At 36.4% G+C, this 21,476-nt stretch overlaps 1 protein-coding gene across 3 annotated transcripts in view; it reads left to right on the forward strand.

Annotated features, from left to right (window-relative positions):
• The first annotated feature begins 64 nt into the window (after positions 1-64).
• Positions 65-21,476, forward strand: part of NSRP1 (nuclear speckle splicing regulatory protein 1) — a 53,850-nt gene continuing 32,438 nt past the window's right edge. The window contains exons 1-3 of one of the 3 annotated variants that reach the window (XM_087854661.1): positions 86-127; positions 558-587; positions 1,332-1,425. In XM_087854661.1, the coding sequence (XP_087710787.1) occupies positions 108-127; positions 558-587; positions 1,332-1,425 (144 nt within the window). In that variant the 5' untranslated portion in view covers positions 86-107. Of the gene's footprint in view, positions 128-557; positions 588-1,331; positions 1,426-21,476 lie in introns of all 3 variants that reach the window. The other 2 variants (XM_045773153.2, XM_087854663.1) reach the window with 2 other exon arrangements.

The raw sequence follows: 21,476 nt of genomic DNA on the forward strand, positions 1-21,476 counted from the left end.
CAAGTGTTCCAGGCCTCCCAAATCCGCGCGAGAGTTTACGTGACGGCGTCGGCGTGTGCGTCAGCGTCACGTCTGCGTCGGCCACGTTCAGCGGAGACGGGAGCAAGATGGCGATTCCGGGCAGGCAGTGAGTGATCCGGGAGTTAGGGTCAGGCTGGGAATGGAAAATCACGGCGACTTTGTCTTTGGCCGAGGAGTAGAAGTGCGCTGGAAGTGAAGGGGCTTGTGTCGTCAGGGATAGAGACGGGGAAAAGCGAGAAATCCTGAGGAACATATTCCCCTCCCCCACACATTTTCCAGGATGGAAGCCCGAAGTTTGAGGGAGAAACTTGTGAGGAAATAAAGGAAGTTAGGCTGAGGGGCAGAGAGCGAGACTTTTCTATTTTCCAAAAGCTCGGTCTGAGGCCCCTCAGTCTTGCTTCCTACCCCGCGCTTGAGTTTCTCCCTGGTTGGATGCTTTCATGGGCAATGAGAAGAGAGAAATTCCTGGCTTCCTTAGAGGGCCTTGTTCTCCTTGCTGCTCAAGTCCTGATTCCCGCCCTCCCTTCTTGTTTTAGGAATGTTGTGCTGAGAAGCCACAGAAAAGGGTAGGCATAATAGGGAACTTTGGTATACATTGCCGCAAGAGAGACAAATGTGTGTTCTTGGAAGTTTTACCCTTAATGTGTAATCCTCATTTCCCGTGATCTCGGCATTTTAAAGACCAAAACGCGAGAATCTAAATGAGTTGGATCTGATGGGATGGTTCTCTGAGATGCTCCAAGACAGAGCAGATGAGCTCAGTTGAGTGTAATGGGCGTTTGTCCCACGGCTACTTGGGTTTCTCAGTTAATGTAATCTTCTAAAAAATTTTCGTGGGTGACATTATCCAATAACTTATTTAAAATTATGTAAGTATCCAGTAGGGGAAAAAAAAAAACCAAAACAAAAAACTAGCTATTTTCTTGTTGGACCACACGGATAATGCAGTGTTTTCTAATATTTAGTGGGCATAAACTGAGCTTTCCACTAGCATGTTCTTTTTAAAACATTACTATTATTATTTCACCATCTAAAACATTTCTGAAGTCTTCAGTTACTCCTCTTCTTTGATGAAAATGGTATTTGAATTTGGCCCTTGCCTGCAAATAATTGCTTAAAAGTAATACTTATACAATCTTAATGCACATTAGAATTTTGAGATCACCGAAAAGCAGAAAAAATGTTATGTGTTCATAGCTATATGACATGTTCTGACTTGGTAGCTTCATCTGGAAGAGGTAGTGGATGTATTATTTTTTAACATTTAAATATAATGGTGTAATTTCTATTTCGAAAAAAAAAAACCGCAGGTATGGGCTTATTTTGCCAAAGAAGGCACAGCAGTTGCACCCTGTTTTGCAAAAACCATCAGTGTTTGGGAATGATTCTGATGATGATGATGAGGTAAGGGAACCTGTGTTTTTCTGTTGCGTTGTTAGAAATACAATTTTTAAAGTTGAACTTGTGAATTTGATGTCTTTGCTTGCCTTAGTTATTTGTCATTACCGTGTTTCTGGAGTATACTATAATTTATGGAATTATCAAAAGGAATATTTAAAGAACGACTTCTCTGATTTTTTTTTTTCTTCGTAAGTGATACATGGGTAATAAGATTTTTTTAAAGTTGTGAATTTCAGTTATTTCTAAGCATTTATACAAAGTTGTTTTAGACAGCTAATACTGATGTGACAAAATTGTTAGTGTAAAGATCCCTGAAAATGAGCTATTAAGATGTCACCAGTTGCCTATGAATTTTTTTTAGTGAAGTAGTTTCTTCTAAGGCTACTTTTGTGGCTATTAACTGCTAAATGTAATTGCTCGGTTATAATTATGGTAGTGCTTTAAGTTACCATTGATAGTACTACAATAATATCTAATATGAATATTTTCTGTTTTAGCAGCCAAAACAGTATTTTCCTGTGAAATACACAGCTTATGGCAGAAACAACCCCAAATGTATGCTTATCTAATACTTGAGTCATTTTCTGTATTTCTGAAAGACCTTTGAATCTGTTAATGTGGTACTTCCTTTGTTCTGGCAGAAAGATAGCTTCTCTTTCAGTTTCTACTAATTTTATAATGGCATAGGTAGGTAACTGAACATATTTGATACTTCTTTGTTTTTTCCTTTCCTTCTGTTGAAGAAATTGGCTGGAGATGCAGTCTGCTTCCCTCCATTCTGCCCCAAACAACTATCACATTACGATTTTGATTTGCATTTCCCTGATGGCCAGTGATGTTGGCCATTTATGTATCATCTTTGGAGAAATGTTTATTCATATCATTTATCTTTTTAAATTGGATTATTTGTCCTTTTACGAATTGTAAAATTTCTTTATATATTCTAGATACAAGTCCCTTGTTAGATATAATTTGTAAATATTTTCTCTCATTCTGTGGGTTCTTTTCACTTTCTTGACAGTATCCTTTGAAGCACAAAAGTTCAGTTTTGAGAAAGTCCAATATATTTTTTTCATAGGTTTCTATGCTTTGGTGTCTTACCTAAGAAAACCACTGCTTAGTCCTGTGGCACAAAGATTGACACCTGTATTGTAGCTTTACCTCTTAAATTAAGGTCTATGATCCATTTTGAGTCAATTTTTGAATAGGGTATGAGGTAGGGGTCCTACTTTATTATTTGCATAGGGATATCCAGTTGTCCCAACATCATTTGTTGAAGACTATTCTCCATTGAACTGTCAGCACCCTTGTCATTTGTTTTAAAATACAAATATATGTATTTTTTAAATCACCTACCATGGACATGCTTATTCTGTAGTTTCACATCCTGGCATACCATGTAATACAAAGCGAAATATTTGAGAAGAACGGGTGTACACAAGTGATCTAGAAAGTTTATGCACGTTATTGCTCTTTCTTTTCCTTGTGAAGTGAGGCTGGTGGACAGTGAATACACAAGAGCCAGAAAAGCTAGGGCTAGGCCATTTGCTCTTTCTTCCTTCTGTCTCTCCCTCCCTCCTTCCCTCCTTCCCTCCTTCCCTTCTTCTCCCCTTCTTTTACATAGAAGGACTTTAATGCAGAGAATTGGCTGCATAAGTAAGAGAAGACTTAAGAAGCCAAAAAGAGGATGGTGAAGCAACCCAGAGATCAGCGGTAGTAAGAGCAAGTAATGATAAATGGAGGGATACAGGTAGGGTATAGGTCCTAGAGGGCAAGGGCTGGGGTTACCTGGGAACTAGAGTCTTCCGGAAGAAGCTGAAGCCACTGGGGAGATTAATGTCTTAGGTAGGTAGAGAAAAAGGCAGGGAGGACTACTTTGTTTTTTTCCTTTCTCCCACCTTCCAGTATATCATCTTTGTTTTCCATTGGTAGAACTCAGCCAGAAGCCAACTGACAAGTAAGCTGCTTGGTTCTTAATGAACAAATATAAAACTTTTTTAGTGTAAGATCTTACCAATAAAAAGATCAGTCTGATGAATTACAGCTTATTTTCATACCGAGAAGTAAATTTCTTAGTTAAGTATATTTAAATATTTAAGGTTTGGATACAAAATCTCTTACTTAAAAATTAATCAACAATTTAAGCAACAATAAAATTATTGGTGCTTTGGAAAATATAGAGAAAGATACTTTATGGTTCTCTTCCTAAAGAGGGCATTATATACCTGGAGAAGAGTTGCTGCAAAGCAAATCCATTGTTATTTACAGCAATTCAGAAGCATTTAAGAAGCCAAATTTAAGATCAGACTTTCCTTCCAGTGGTCCAGCAGATGGGGCCCTAGCAAATGAATTCAATTTTAATACGTGCTTATATTCAGAGTAAGCTTAAAAGTGGGAAAGTGGTATTTAAATAGTTTCTCTTTTAAAATTTATCAGAACTAATCAGAAATAGTTTGTTCAAAGGTAGAGGAGATGGGAGTTTTTACCCTATAGTATGAGGTTTATATTATATCCAAATGCTGCTGTCTGATGATATTAAGTGTTTGAGTGGGTTTGCTATGATAGTAATGTGTTTATTCCATTTTTTCCAGTGTATCCTCTTCCAGTCTCATTGTCACCACTTTTAGATTATTTTATTTTCATAGCTTTGTAACTAGTTTTCTTATCACCTGTCTCCTTAAATTAATTTGAAATACTGTTGACAGATTGATATTTTTTTAAAGCATGGTTCTGTTCACTTGTAACTCGCTTGCTTTTGAACCTAATTATATTTAAAATCTAAACTGCTAGTCCTGACATTGAAAGCCTTTACTATGCTTTGGCTTCAGAATGCTTATTAGCATTTTTTTCCCAACTGCTTTTCTATGCAGAGCGTAGTTTCTTGCAACTCTGCTTTTCATCACACTGGAAGTCTCCCTGTCCTTCAGAACCCATTGCAAAAGCTGCTTCCTTCATGTTCCCCAGTGGAAGCAGTCTCATCCTTTTTCTGTCACTTTCCTTTTCTTAGCGCTTAGCTTTTTATACCTTGTGTTGTAAGTTATTTGCATACAAGTCTTGTCACTGTACTAGAGTATGCGCGCTGCGAGCTAGGATCTGGATATCTATGTTTATACACGTACTACGAGTACAATGATTTACTCGGATGTTTTAGCTGTCTGTGTTGTAAAGAGCCAGGTAGTAGATGTGTGGACTTTGCAGGCCAACTATGGAACTTTGCTCTTGTGGTGTGAAAGCAGCCATTAGATAATATGTAAATGAATGAGCGTGACTAATTAATGTATTCTAATAAAACTTCATTTACAAAAAGAAGTGGCTGGATTTGGCTGTAACTTGCTGACCCCTGGTCTACACAGTTCTCAGAAAGTACTTGTGATAACCGGTAGTGTTTCACAAATGTTAGAAGATGGTCAGTGACTAAAATAGATGTTGCATGACAGGTTAAACAAAAAACTTCCTTTTAGATAGTTCTCACTACTAAATGCTTGCTCATTTTGCAGAGCACAGTGACTTTTCCTTTTAATCTTGGCAATTGAAATACTTATTTCTAGACAATATTCTTGGAAGATCCTATTTTGCACAGTATTCATAATGCCATGAAAAAGTACGATCAATACAACCTGAAAGTTGTTGCGGTTTTGTATCTTTATCCAAAAGCAACAATTTTCAGGTTGGATAAAGATACAGAACTCTTTGATCTCTTCACAGAAGTATTGAGTTAAACTAGATAGCAAATGTTTATTAATTTAGTTTTTCATAAATGTATCAAAAATATCAGAAAATGGTGGATGATAGCAATAAATTGCACTTTGAGTCTCTCAGAAGCCATGGTATAGTCCTCTCATTGGTTAAGCATTCATTTTTATAAGATGTAAAGCATTTATAAAAACACTAATACTCCCGAAAAATGAGGAAAACACATTTATAGAAATACAGAAGAAATAGAAATATGTGATAAACATTAAAGATATTTCATCATAGTTGGGGCGCCTGGGTGGCACAGCGGTTAAGCGTCTGCCTTCGGCTGAGGGCGTGATCCCGGCGTTATGGGATCGAGCCCCACATCAGGCTCCTCCGCTGTGAGCCTGCTTCTTCCTCTCCCACTCCCCCTGCTTGTGTTCCCTCTCTCGCTGGCTGTTTCTATCTGTCGAATAAATAAATAAAATCTTAAAAAAAAAAAAAAGATATTTCATCATAGTATATTTAAGAAATGTAAATTAGGACAACAGTGAGCTGCCATTTTTTACTATAACAGCAAATACTTTTAGAAAATGATAATGGCAAAGTTGTGATGAAATGGGCGCTCACGCTTGTGTTAGTGTAAATTGATGCCCCTTTTTGGAAAGCAGTTTTGCAATTTGTATCAATCCTTTAAAAGTTACGTGTATCAATCAAAGACAAACTGCCTGTATTTTCCCTTCTAAAATTCTCTCTTGAAGAAATGATCACAAATTTCTATTTAAGATTTATAGGTATTCAAAAATCTTTTGTTTATGATAGCAAAAACTTAGAACCAGTCTAGCTTTCTACAGTAAAAGTATGGCTAAGTGTGGTGCGATGTATATACAAAATTGTTGTAAATAAAATCAAAGGAAAAAAGAAAGTAAAGCATTTCAGAATATTAATGGTAGTTGTCTTTGTGTAGTGTACTGATGAATGGTTGCTTTTTATATTTTTATGTATTTTCCAAAATTTCCACAATAGTTTTATAATTGAAAAAATATTTAAGAAAAATTAATGATGAATATAAGTATTTCCCATAAGATACTTAGATTTTAAGTCATGTTAAAATATAAAAGGAAATAACACATTTCATCTGATAGAAGGCATAATGAGACAGCGAGTATTGGAACTACTTAAAAACATGAAATAAAGTGAAATAAGCAGAATACAAAATTGAATATGTATGGTTGTACAAAGCTATACGTGCATGTCTAAATAGAAAAATAAATGAGGGGCGCCTGGGTGGCTCAGTTGGTGAAGGCTCTGCCTTCAGCTCAGTTCATGATCTCCGGGTCCTGGGATAAAGCCCTGCATCATCAGGCTCCCTGCTTGGCAGGGAGTCTCCTTCACCTTCTCCCTCTGCCTCTTCCCTCTCTGCTCGTGCTCTGTCTCTGTCTCTCTCAAATAAATAAATAAAATCCTTTAAAAAAAAAAGAAAACTGAATGAAACCTGTTATTTTTTTGGATGACGGCATGTGGTTTTTTATTTTTGAAAAAATTATATATGTTAGTATTGTAATTTCAAAGAATAGAAGAAAATGAGTGCTCAAAAAGAGATATCCATGATTGTATATTCTTGAAGTTAGAAACATTAGTAAAAAGTAACTGGGTTACATGATAAACTTTCAGTGTTTTCATTATTTTTTGATCTTTCTCCACTTTAATTCCAGTCTTTTAAAAGCATTTTCTTTTTTTTTTTTTTAAAGATTTTATTTATTTATTCGACAGAGATAGAGACAGCCAGCGAGAAAGGGAACACAAGCAGGGGGAGTGGGAGAGGAAGAAGCAGGCTCACAGCGGAGGAGCCTGATGTGGGGCTCGATCCCATAACGCCGGGATCACGCCCTGAGCCGAAGGCAGACGCCCACCCGCTGTGCCACCCAGGCGCCCCTTAAAAGCATTTTCTAGAAAAGTAGTCTTCATAGGTCTGTTTTTCCTAATGAAGAAACTAATCTTATTTTAGTTGAAAGCCGGTTTGGTTTGCTAATGGTAAGCAAGAGTTAAAATATTAATCTATCTCAACATAATAGTACATCTGAACCAATACAAGTTTCACTTGTGGTTTTTCATCAGTTATGTAATTTTGTTTCTCTGGATATAGTCTGTTATGGTTAAAATGACAGTTTTATGTAAACACGACAAAGCATATTATGTATGGAAATGGCAGAAAATTTACATCATTTTAATGATGACTTAAGAATTTTTTACACTTTTCTCAGTCTAAAATGAATTCCTGGTAAATTCATGGTACTGAATATATCCAGCAGCAGTATAGGCAGTGAGGGTTTTAAAGTAATTGTGAAGTTTTGCTAAAAATACACCCCTAGACTTGCTGTCCACGAGTGAAACAGAAACATAAGAAAATGCAAGAGGACGGGGCGCCTGGGTGGCTCAGTCAGTTAAGCATCTGCCTTTGCTTCAGGTCATGAGCCCAGAGTCCTGGGATTGAGCCCCGTGTTGGGAGCCTGCTTCTCCCTCTCCTCCCCACTTGTGCTCTATCTCGCTATCTCTGTTGCTGTCTCTGTCTCTCTCTCTCTCAAATAAGTAAATAAAATCTTTATAAAAAAATGCAAGAGGAGAGAAGAAGATAGCACTAAATGATCGAATTCTATTAGCAGTGGGAGAGAGGACAAGAGGATTCTATTCTTATTTATTTTTTAAGTCAGCTCTACCCCTAATATGTGCTTTTATCAAGAGTCCCTAGATCGAGTCACATGCTCTACGGACTGAGCCAGCCAGGTGCCCTGAGAATTTTCTGTTCTTATTTAATCTTCCAGTAGGATGGGAACATTAGAGAAGTAGCTGAGAGAACGCAGATGATGAAGATGAGATGAAGTAGGAATTTTTTATCTTTTTTAGGAAGGAAATGATGGTATTAATCATGAGTCCTTGTAGATGTGTAAAATTGATTTGTGGATCTATGTTTAAATCTATGCATTTTTAGCCAAATTTTCTTATGTTGGCACATAGGCAACTTTTTAAAAATCTTCTTTGGTCTGAAATATTAAGCATTATTGTGTCTTCCAACTTCACAGTTTTTTGTTTTGTTTTATAATTTCTGTCTCTTTATTGGTATTCTCTATTTGATGAAACATTGTTCTCATACTTTAGTTCTTTAGATGTGGTTTCCTTCAAGTCTTTGAACGCATTCTTTTTTTTTTTTTTTTTTTGGTCACAATATCTATTTATTTATTTTTTTTTTAAATGATTTTTTATTATATTATGTTAGTCACCATACAGTACATCCCCGGTTTCCGATGTAAGGCTCGATGATTCATTAGTTGTGTATAACACCCAGTGCACCATGCAATATGTGCCCTCCTTACTACCCATCACCGGCCTACCCATTCCCCCACCCCCCTCCCCTCTGAAGTCCTCAGTTTGTTTCTCATAGTCCATAGTCTCTCATGTTTCATTCCCCCTTCTGATTACCCCCCCTTTCTTTATCCCTTTCTTCCCCTACCGATCATCCTAGTTCTTATGTTCCATAGATGAGAGAAATCATATGATAGTTGTCTTTCTCTGCTTGACTTATTTCACTTAGCATTATCTCCTCCAGTGCTGTCCATGTTGTAGCAAATGTTGAGAACTCGTTCTTTCTGATAGCTGAGTAATATTCCATCGTATATATGGACCACAACTTCTTAATCCAGTCATCTGTTGAAGGGCATCTCGGCTCCTTCCACAATTTAGCTATTGTGGACATTGCTGCTATGAACATTGGGGTGCATATGGCCCTTCTCTTCACTACGTCTGTATCTTTGGGGTAAACACCCAGTAGTGCAATGGCTGGATCATAGGGTAGCTCAATTTTTAACTTTTTAAGGGACCTCCACACTGTTTTCCAGAGTGGCTGTACCAACTTGCATTCCCACCAACAATGTAGGAGGGATCCCCTTTCTCCACATCCTCTCCAACAATTGTTGTTTCTTGCCTTGTCTATTTTTGCCATTCTAACTGGCGTAAGGTGGTATCTCAGTGTGGTTTTGATTTGAATTTCCTTGATGGCTAATGATTTTGAACATTTTTTCATGTGTCTGTTAGCCATTTGTATGTCTTATTGGAAAAGTGTCTGTTCATATCTTCTGCCCATTTTTTGATTTGTTTATTTGTTTCTCGTGTATTGAGTTTGAGAAGTTCTTTGTAGATCTTGGATACCAGTCCTTTATCTGTAGTGTCATTTGCAAATATCTTCTCCCATTCCGTGGGCTGCCTCTTAGTTTTTCTGACTGTTTCCTTGGCTGTGCAGAAACTTTTAATCTTGATGAAGTCCCATAAATTCATTTTATCTTTTGTTTCTCTTGCCTTTGGGGATGTGTCATGAAAAAGGTTGCTTTGGCCGATGTCGTAGAGGTTGCTGCCTATGTTCTCCTCTAGAATTTTGATGGATTCCTGTCTCACATCGAGGTCTTTCATCCATTTGGAGTTTATTTTTGTGTATGGTGTGAGATAGTGGTCAAGTTTCATTCTCTTGCATGTAGCTGTCCAATTTTCCCAGCACCATTTATTGAAGAGACTGTCTTTTTCCCACCGGATGTTTTTTCCTGCTTTATCAAATATTAGTTGCCCAAAGAGCCGAGGGTCCATTTCTGGGCTCTCTATTCTGTTCCACTGGTCTATGTGTCTGTTTTTGTGCCAGTACCATGCTGTCTTTGTGATCACAGCTTTGTAGTACAGCTCGAAATCCGGCATTGTGATGCCCCCAGCTTTGTTTTTCCTTTTCAACAGTTCCTTGGAGATTCGGGGCCTTTTCTGTTTCCATACAAATTTAAGGACTGTTTGTTTGAACGCATTCTGTGTATGGATCATACTTTCTTGTTTCTTTGCATGTCTCTTACTTTTTGGTTGGGAACTGAAAGTTTAAAACATTACAGTGTGGCAGCTCTGGAAACCAGAGCTTTTCCTCTTTCCAAGGTTTATTGGTTTGTTGGTTTGTTTGTTTTTTACTGTTTTTTGTTTTTGTTTTCTATGTAGTGACTTTTCTGAACTAATTCTTAAAGTTTATATAACATTTTTTGTTGCGTGTGGCCACTGAAGTCATTGATTGGTTAGCTTAGTGGTTAGCTAATGATTTGACAGATTTCTTTAAATACTTGTAACTAGTAAGTCTCCAGTCAGCCAAGGGGCTCTGTATGCATGTTGGGTGTATCTACAGTATACCATCAGGTATTTTACAACTTTACCTTAGCCTTCACTTGCTTCTGCAGAGCTTCAGGGTCAGTTGTGAGAGTTTAGGACCTTCTAAGGTCTTTCCTGATCAGGCACAGATGTCTTTGTCTGCATGTGGACTTCATGATCCCCCAGAATATGGGGGAGATTTCAATGCGCCCTATAGAACATCTTATTTCTCAACTCTTCTTTTTAAGCTTTTGGTTAGCCTATTGTTTTCCCCAACTGTTAAAACTGTTACGCACTGCCTCAGGCAGCCCTGAAGTTCAGCAGTTGTCTGTGATTGTTTTTGACAGACACCCCCAGGGAAAAGGCTCTTTTACCTTGGCGCTCTTTCAAGTCAAATAAAGGCAGGCCTGTGAGTGGTGTGTCTTCAGGGAACCACCAGACAGGTCCAGTAATAATTCTCTGGGATAGGGGTTTTGAAAGATCTCTAACCCCATTCTGCCTTCTCTAGTGGCTGCTAGACTGCTGGTTTCTGCCATGATTGTGGGCTGTTGTTTTTAGGCTACCATGGCACTAGGGAGGGGATGATGGAAATAGGGAAAGTTAAAATGTCACAGAGTTCTTACTGAGATTCAGCTGTTCTTGAATAAATGCTCCCTAGACTCCTTGAAGCCATTAGTTAATTTCCAGAGTTCTGAAAAAACTGATTGTGACATTTTTTGCCAGTGTTAAAACGAGAAGTTTTCTTGGTCCATACTCTGCCATTTTCAGTGACTTCCCAGGTTATCTTTTAAGCCTCTCCGATACATTTTTGCATGCTTCACACAAAATCATCTTACTGGTTTTAAAATCACTATTGACTTCCCATTGCTCTTAGGATGGAGACCAGAATCCTTATTTATGACCTGCAAAGTCATGCATTGTCTTGCTATTCTCTTCATCCTCTTTTCCACTATCCTGCCCTATTTGATTCTTTAAAATTGCCTTAGGTTGGGGCGCCTGGGTGGCTCAGCTGGTTGAGCATCTGCCTTCAGCTAGGGTTGTGATCTCAGAGTCCTGGGATGAGCCTGGCATGGCATCGGGCTCCCTGCTGAACAGGGAGCCTTCTTCTCCCTCTCCCTCTTCCCCCAGCTCATGCGCACTCTCTCTCTCTCTCTCTCTCTCTCTCTCAAATAAAAATAAATAAATAATCGCCTTAGGCCATGTAAGTGAATTTTAGTATTACCTTCAGGTACATGTTGAAAAAGCTGGGAATTTTGATTGGACTTGCATTGGTTTTATAGGTTCGCTTAGAAGAGAATTGATATTTTGATATTTTAGTTTTTTCGTTTATGAAGATGGCATATCTATTTGTTCAGGTATTTTATATATCCTGTAGTACAATTAGAAAATTTCTTCGATTAAGGTCACACACATCTTCCATTAGGTTTATCTAGGTACCTTAGAGCCCTTGTTGCTATTGTGTAAGGGAATTTTTTGTGAGTTATTATTACTAGTACCTATGAATGCTTCTGGTTTTTTTGTTGATTTAATTCTAGTTCCTATATAGATCTCATAGCTTGATGATTTCTTTTGAGTTTGTCTCTTTTTAGTTCCTTTCACTGATAATCTCTTATTCTTCTGTGATTATGTGTGTGCATGTTATTGTATTCCATGGAAACTACAGTATAGTGCTAAATAGAAAACGATGATAGAAACATTCTTGTTACACATCTGACTTTAATGGGAGTTGCTTATAAAGTTTTATAATTAAATGTGATATTTGAGCTGTAAGTTTTTGGTACTGTTTCTAGTTTACTAAGAATTTTTATTATAAATGAGTATTAAATTTTAATCATCTTAGCATCTATTAACGTGAATTTATTTTTTATTATTTCTTTAGTTTTTTGAAGTTAAGTATTCCTAGAATATTTGATTTGTTTTTTAATCTGACTTGGTACACTCTGTAGTCTTTTTACCAGTGCTTTCCATTTCTGAGGTCTTTGGCTTGATTTCATTGTTCAGTAGTTTTTCAGCATGTGCTCATAGGGACATTGTTTCCTAAGTTCTTAATTATTAAGGAATAATTGCTTATTGCTTTTATCACCTAAATATCTATTTGAATGGGTATACTGTTTCTAGAATAACAATTTATTTCAAAACCTTGTAGACATTAGTCATTTTCCCTGATGATGGAATGTTCTTGTGAGGAAGTACAGTACTATTTTTGTTTTTTTAAGTCTTTCTTCTATATGACTTTTCTATTGGCTTGGATGACTAGTGGGTATTTTCTCTTTATTCTTTAAGTTCAGTGTGTTTTGGTGCAAATTATTTTGAATTATTTTTTCCTGGAATGAATTGTTGCTTTTTTCCTAAATATCTGACTTTTTCTTCAGCTCACAGAAGTTTACCGTCATTGGACTGGAATACTTTTTCCGATCCACTTGCTAGGTTCTTTTTGGAGGATCATCTTTGTCTTTCATATCGTTGCGCATTTATTCACTATTTCACTCAACAAATATTTAGTGATTCCTGTTTCGTGCCAGTGAAACAAAACAAAGCCATGGCCCTTGTGGAGCTTCCGTTCTAGTGGGTGGAAGAGAGGTGATAAACAGTTAATCTAACAGATAAATAAATTACATGTTAATTTAGAAGGTGACAAGGATCAAGAAAAAGTAAAGCCAGGTAGGATAAGAGAGTTAAACAGATATTTGGGGAAATTACTCAATTTTTGTCTTCTTTTCTCTGAATTAACCATTACTATCTTAAACCCTTGTGAGTATTTCAGTTACTTCTTTTCTGTTTTTTGCTGTTTCTAATTTACTGATTATCTCTAGTAATTGTTTCAGTCCTCAGTAGGTTTTCTTAGCTTTGCGTCTCTCTTTCCATCCCTTTTATTGTTTTATTATCTGACCATTAACTCATTTGATTTAATTCGTGGTCTTATTTTGAAGGAATTTGACAGGAAAGAGAGAGAAGAGATGGAGATGATAACTTGAAAGAATAATGGTAGAGTTGGTGGAATTTTCCCTTTTGTTGTTTTCTTAGGATAGAGATGATTTATGCATGTTTAAGCTGGAAGGGAAGAAGCTAAAGGAAAAGAAGAGATTGTACAGCTAAGGTGTTAAGAAGTAAATTGGTCTATATCACACAGAATACTTAGGTAATAATAAGGTTTTTGAATCCAGAAGATCTGCCTGATTCCAGAGTCCATGCTTTTAAACATTATAATGTACTCCCTTTGAGAGATATGTTGTTTATAATGGAATTTTAAAAGTTTGAGAGAATGGATTTCAGAAGCAACAGAAATAAGGGTTAGTTGGGGGACTGGCAGAGATAAGACAGACTTCAAAGAGTCCATCCTGTTTACTAGTTGGAAAAGAAACACAAGTAGAAGTTATGTTGAGACACGGTTTTTACCATATGAAATTACATAGCTCTGTCTTCCAGTGTCTTAGGAATATTTTGAGTAGATGGGGCTATTAGTTTTCAACAAAGTGGGTATCCATTTGTCCAGAATATTTTTTTTGAAGAGTCTATTCTAAGGGTATTCAGTGGAGGTGTCACTACTTCCAGAAGGGCATTAGGAAATTTTTGGAGTGGCTTTTGCTTTTTGAATCTTTTGAGAGTATTACTGATAACCAGTTTTTGATGTGGGCCAGGGAATGTAGATACTCTGCATGTCATCACCCCGTCCATGTAGGGAAGATCCCTTTGAACATTTATATAGGTGAAACACTATTTATAATTTTATGAGGCTAGACTGAAGTTCTTTTTGCACATAAACACAAAATATGTTTTGTACATTTTATTTTTATTAAATAAATTTTAATAAAATTAAATTTTAAAACTTTTAAAAAGTATTGTTTTTGCATGGCACAGTGTATGCTAAAATTTCCCCTGATTTGACCGTCTTGTAGATCGAGTGAAGGTTATATCTTATTTTGTTTAGAACTTTACTGGGGGTAGGGGAAGGGGAGAACTTCTACGAAGAGTTCACCGTTTGGGAACATCAGGTCACTGTCACCGTTGTCACTTGTGGTATTTGAGTCACCGGTTATGTAGTCGGCATTTGTACCTGTAGCGTTAATGGTGATTACAGTGAGTCTACATGGTAGAATGATACTTTGATACTGTCTCTAATGTGCTTTTGCATTTACATATAGAAATACAGTTTATATTATTCCATTATAAGTTACTTCCCTTTTTTCTTTATGGTTCTTTATGGATGTATATATGTGTGTATCTAAAACTGTACAAAAAGGAAGGAATATGTATATAATTTTTTAAAATTGCCTGTAGAAAGTTTATTATCTGTGTGTTTCATTTCAATATAAAGGGTCCTATAAAAGAAGGGTATTGAGTATAATAGGACTGAGAACTACTGTTCTGCGCCTTTCCCAATGATGTAAAATGGCCCATTTATTGTATATTAAATTCCCATAAATAGGTGGGTCTGTTTTTCTAGACTGTTCTGTTCCATTGATTTCTTTCTCTAATCCTGTTCCAGTACAGTTTTATTTCAGTTACTCTAGCATTATAATCTGGTTTGATAATGAGTAGGACAAAGAATAAGAAAAAATAATATTTATTGAGCACTTGCTGTTAGCCATTGCTCTAAGTGTTTTTATATGAATTAGTTCATGTAATCATCACAGTTAACACTAAATATTACCATATTTTGTTAAATCTAAGATGCTTTGTTAGTGATGCTTTCTTGATGTTATCAGGAAGTGTCCATGGAAGGTTTTCATTTGGCACATCATTATTGCCTCCTGGGTGACAGCTATTATTTTTAAGATGTCATCAATTTCTAAGACATTAAAATGTGAAAAAATATGTTGTAGAATCATTGAAATAGGATGTTGTCATCTTCATTTTACAGTTGAGGAAATGGGCAGAGAGTTTAACTTGCCTAGGATCACATAGTTAGTTGACTTCATAACCCATATGCTTGGTTGGGATCTTTTAAATTTATTGTTATATTTTTCTCAGTATTTATTGCTGAGATATAGCAATAGTTATGTTTACTCTAGGTTCATGGTAGGTCCCCTTTCTCACATTGGAGAAGTTGCCCTCTTTTGTAGGTGTATCATTTCTAAATCTTCTTGTTTACGGTTATTGGGTGATCCTGTCTACTGGGTCCATCTCTACAGATTTCTCCTATCAGATGCTCCTCCCTGTGAGAGATTATACTTTCTGCCCTTGATATAAGCTTATCCATGAGGCTTGTTTAACCAGTGGAATGTGAATGAAACTGATAAGCTATATCTGAGCAGAAGCTTTCAGAGCTATCTCTTGATTTAGCCATTGCTTTCCGCCCTGCCATATGGACAGCATGTTGCAGATAGGGACTGCCCTCAGCCCGGAATGTAGATGGTATGGACCTACAAGCCATCCGTAATGGACACGTGGCATGAGCAAGAAATAAAGCTTTATGCTGTAAGCCATGAGATTCTGATGTTTGTTAACACAGGATAAATTAGTAGAAGTTGACCAATAATCTGGAATGCTAAAAATTTTTATTAGGCATTTGGGTTGAATTTTATCTCGTGTTTTTTCAACATTTATTACTATGGTGAATTACATTGATAGATTTTTCTAAAGTGAAACCACTCTTTAAATACTAGAATAAACCCTTTTGGTCTTGGTGTATTTATTCTTTTATATGTGCAGCTGGGTTTTATTTGCTATTTTTTTTTATTGTGGCAAAAACACGTAACATAAAATTTACCATTTAACCATTTATAGGTGTGATGTTAGGTACATCACCACTTTCCAGAACTTTTTTAGTTGTAATACGGAGTCTCCTAGGGATCCCCAAGATGCTTTCATGAGGTCTGCAGAGTCAGATTATTTTCATACTAATAAGACATTATTTGCCCTTTTTTACTGTTGTTTTTCTCACAAGTGTGCAGTGGGGTTTTCCAGAGGCTGCATTACAAATGAATTGCAACAAATTGAGCCCAGCAAGTTTGCGAGTCTAGCAGTCTTCTGTTAAAGAGATGCGCCAAAATCCAAAACACTGCCACTCTTCTTACGAAATGTATTTGTAAAGTACATTTATTTTTCATAAGAATGTTAGCATGAATGGATGTATAGTTATTTTTCAGTGAATTAATAATAAAATTTTCTGTTTTAAGATCTAATATGGTAAATATTGGTAGGATGACCCATGTAAGCAAAAGCTCTCTGGGTCCTCAGTAATTTGTAAAAGTATTTAAAAAGGTCCTGAGACTAAAATATTTAAGAACCTCTGCCTTAGAATAGTTAACAGAGAAAATACGTTTCTTTAAAATGCAAAGTGATATATGTGCATTTTGTCCTTGATTATTTTCATTTCTTCTTTTTTTTAATCTGTTCAGTTTTCTACTTCTCAGCTAATGTTGGCCATTTATATTTTCCTAAGTAATCACTCATTTTTTTCTAGGGATTCAAATCATATTTGTAGAGAATTTCAATAATAGTTAAAATGTTTTCTGATAATCTATTCTGAATTTATAATTCTGTCTTATTTTTATTCCTAAAGTTTGTTTTCTCTCCTTTTTCTTGGTCAGACCTGGCAAAAGTTTGCGTACCTTTTGGAAGAATCAGCGTTTTGATTACCGATCATCCACTCTTTTAGTTTTCTACTATATTAATTTTTTCTTTGTTATTTTCTTGTAGTCTTTTTTTTTTTTTTTTTTTGAAGTTTTATTTTTAAGTAACCTCTACACCCAGCATGGGGCTCGAACTTAAAATCCTGAGATCAAGAGTCACACGCTCTACTGACTGAGCCAGCCCGGGGTCCCCTTGTAATCTTTCATTATTCTTAGTCTGTTCTCTTTTAAATTCTTTGACTGAAAGTCTTTTTTCTTCCCTAAGAAACTCATTAATGGCTGTAAACGTTTCCACAGTCCTGCTTTGCATGTCACAAGCTTTGTTTTTTTTAGTAACCTCATATTTTTTTAAAAGTCGTTCATAATTTTTGTTTTGATTCTCTTTTTTTAATGCAAAAATCATTTAGAATTTATTGGTTTCTTTGCTGTTGGTTTCTTCATGCTACTTCTTTGTCTTGTACTTGCATAAGTATATTCTCAAGTAATTCTTTTAGAGTATATCTTTGGGTAATAATCTTTGAATCATTGCAGACCTGCATTTGTCTTTATTTTGCCTCATACTTGAAAGATAGTTTGATTACATATAGAATTCCAAGTTCAAAATTATTTTCCTAAAGAACTTTAAATATCATACTTTGTTTTACCTTTGTATCCACTCTTTGCAAATAGAAGAGTGTGGTATCAATCTAATTCTTTGTGAGTAATCTGCACTCCCAACTTCATCAGATGTTTTAGGATTTTTCTCTTTATCCTTGGTATTCTAAAATTTTACCGGGCTTACTCAAGTTCCTGTGTTCACTCTTCCCTACTAAGGGCAGAAATGAAATCTCCGTTATTTGCCTTTTCCAAAAAAGGCAGCATATAGAGATCCACCCATATTGCTGCTTCTAATGCAAAAAAACTGCAGTTAATCTGTCTTGTCTTTTCCTGTTTCCTGTCCCTTACCTCACAATTTGTAGCACGCTACGAACCAGTCCCACCTTGTCTAGCATTCAGTCTCTGTGGGCAGTTAGGTTTCTTGCCTTTTATCTTCCTCGTTTCCAGTCCATTAAAAGTACCCCTTCTCGTTTGCTGGCAGGACCGTGGATTTCCTTCCTGTCATCTTGAGGCTTTGAATTAGGAGGAGGCTGCAGCGTGTACTCATTTGCCACCTTAAACCAGAAGCTTTGCATTGTTTTCCTAGCTTAAGCTCCCGAGCACATTGTTTCTCTGTCAGTTTCAGTTCCACATTAAAACAACAACAACAACAACAAACTCCTCTATTTTATAATATGGTCTGCTGAAAGTTTAAGGATTAGAGAGAGTATACCTCAAGTGTATGGCACAGAGTAGAGGCGTCATAAATAGTAGCTGTGTTGCTGTGATAGTAAATGCCTACTGCAGTGCGAGGTGCAGAGTGGAAGTGTCATGAAAGTGCCCAGATTGCTACAGTAAAACTAATACCTTCCGTGTGTGCAGTAAAACTAAGTCATCATTAATTATTAGTCATCTGAAATTTTCTTGTGCTGTCTCCGTCCTGTGTTGTGTTCGACAGCCATAATTTTGGTAGCCTGGCTTTTTAATAGAATCTTGATCTTCATGTTGGGTTGTGGCCACTCTACTAGAAAAAATTCCATAAAGAAGGCAGTAATGACCATAGTTGTATTTTTTAAATGTTTGGTTTGATTGTGTACAATCTTATTGTACCTTTTTTACTCATTTTTTAAAACTGCGTCTAATTAGAAGATAGTAAAAGCTTTACTTCCAGATTTGCTGTTAAATAACAAAATTAGCTTTTTATTTTTCCGAAACCATACACATCTTCCTCATCTGTTGACAGGCTTCGTTATTGTCTATTCCAATTTTACCATAAAAATCATTTAAAAGTTTTTTTCCTTTATTTTCATGTTGTGTTGCAGTATGTATAGTGAGACAAAAAGCAATAATCCCCCATCTCATTCTTGGATTTATCAAAAGCTGAAAATAAAATAGATCAGATCACTTTCTGGAACAAAATTACTTTATTAGTTTAGTAATAATTTGAGGTTACTTTGAAGATAAGAAGCAGCTTTTGGGAGAAGATTCATTTCCTGCCTTTGGGCTTTATCTGCAAGAACTACATCTTCAATGTCAAGAGATTGTGTATTTATAACTGAACTCTAATAAAGTCTGTCCTGGGCATGCTGCACACCTGACTTGGTCATTGTGATTATATATTAGGTGCCAAACTGTTGCTTGTCTTTAAAAAAAAAATACATTGCCAAGTGTATTTCATTAAAACCTGCCTGTGTGGGGAGGACTACAAGACCTTGACTGTTGATCATAAGTGTGCTAAGTATTACCAACATGTCCCTTTGGAAAATAAGTTTGTGTTTCTAAGTGGAGTAAGATGTAGTTTTCCTTTTATTGGTGAATTAAGCAATAATTGGAAGAGATCATTAACTTAGTAAATATATTTTCACTAATCTTATAATTTGTGTTTTCTACAACTTTTTGATGCAACATAGATATTAAAAACCATATTCTGAATTTGTTTTCCTAAATCTATATCTTGCACAGTGTTAAAGAACTGTCTCTTTTTTTATGAGCAGTCCAGAATTACCCTCCTTTAAACACTCTTTTTATGTTTCTCCCACTTTTTTTTTTTTAAGATTTTATTTATTTATTTGACAGAGAGAGACAGCCAGCGAGAGAGGGAACACAAGCAGGGGGAGTGGGAGAGGAAGAAGCAGGCTCTTAGTGGAGGAGCCTGATGTGGGGCTCAAACCCAGAACACTGGGATCACGCCCTGAGCCGAAGGCAGATGCTTAACCACTGCGCTACCCAGGAGCCCCAATGTTTCTCCCACTTTTTGCTGTCTTTTCATCATAGAGGAATTATCGTACAAAACAGAGGATAATTTCAGTACTGCATCTTTCATGACATTTTCTTTCTTTTTTTTTTTTTTTTTTTTTTTTTTTTTAAAGATTTTATTTATTTATTCGACAGAGGGAGACAGCCAGTGAGAGAGGGAACACAAGCACGGGGAGTGGGAGAGGAAGAAGCAGGCTCATAGCGGAAGAGCCTGATGTGGGACTCGATCCCGTAACACCGGGATCACGCCCTGAGCCGAAGGCAGACGATTAACCGCTGTGCCACCCAGGCGCCCCTCTTTTTTTTTTTTTTTAAAGATTTTATTTATTTATTTGACAGAGATAGAGACAGCCAGCGAGAGAGGGAACACAAGCAGGGGGAGTGGGAGAGGAAGAAGCAGGCTCATAGCGGAGGAGCCCGATGTGGGGCTCGATCCCAGAACGCCGGGATCACGCCCTGAGCCGAAGGCAGACGCTTAACCACTGTGCCACCCAGGCGCCCCTCATGACATTTTCATATCTATATGTGTGTTTGTCTTTCTAGAACTGAGACATATCTTTGGCAATGGAAAGAACTGTTACCTATGCAGTAAACTTTTCAAACATACAGAGAATTGTTAGTCATACTCCTCATTTCAAGGTACAAATGCATTATCAGCCTGTCAAGGCTCTTTTCCTGTTTTACTACTTTTCCTCTTCATCCCTAATCCCCTCTCCCGTTCCCTTTTAAACATACCCTGATTTGGTAGATAAGCTTGAATATGTGTCCTTTTATATTGTGGTGTTTTGAGTGTGTATGTTTCATATATGTAAATACAGATCTTTTTCAGTCAGCAGTGCATTGCAATGTGTATACCTAGTTGGTTCTAACTACAGAATATATGTCAACTTTATCTGATCGTATTCCCTCTGAAATAAACATTTAAGTTACCCTCCGTTCCTCCTACCACAACAACACTGTAAAAAGAAAAAAACCGTTCTCATACATGTCCCACCAGAGTTCCTTTGGGGGATAGATATATCCAGGAGTGAGATTTCTGAATCAGGGAGTATATAGATAAATTTTTCACTAAGTGCTGGCAAATTGCTTTCTGGAATAACTATACCAGTTTACATTCAATTTTATTCTGTTGGTGGTCACTGTTTCTCCTTTTTCTCATCAACACCTTATAATTTTTTCAATTCTTAGTTGTTTTATTTTGCACTTCATTGATTATTAATGAAGTTGAGTTACCTCTTCATGTGTTTATTAGGCATTCCTTATTCTGCGACTTTCTCATTCGTATCCACTGACCACTTCTCTATTGTATTTCCTGTCTCTTTTATGATTTGTAAGAGTTCCTTACATATTTTAGTTATTAATCCCTTGTTGGTTTTAGACATTGAAAATCTTTCAGTCTGTTACTTTTTTTGTTGTCCTTATTGTGAATACTGCTAATAATTCACCAAAATCTATTCTTTCCTTTTGTAATAACAGTTTAAAATTAATGAACATTGCCGCTAAATTAGAGATTACATTTTTTAACTTTATCATTAGCTAATTGAGGCCATGTGACTTATTTTGCCAATCACATAGAGGCAAAAGTATTATGTGCACTTCTGCTTCAATAGCTCAAAAGAAAATTTTTTTATGTGGACTTCTGTTTTTCCTTGTTATAAGTTGGAAGATTGATGGGTTTGTTATTTCAGGCCATGAACTAACTTGCTCTATACCCTAGCAAATAGGGGAACAACAAACTAGAAAGAGCTTAGGTTTCTGAAAGTGGTCTAAACAGTCATCTTGCCAAGCTGAATTACCTCGTTGAACAGT

This window comes from Ursus americanus, chromosome 23, assembly GCF_024610735.1.
Source record: "Ursus americanus isolate L20-20 chromosome 23, mUrsAme1.1.p, whole genome shotgun sequence".
NCBI lineage: Eukaryota > Metazoa > Chordata > Mammalia > Carnivora > Ursidae > Ursus > Ursus americanus.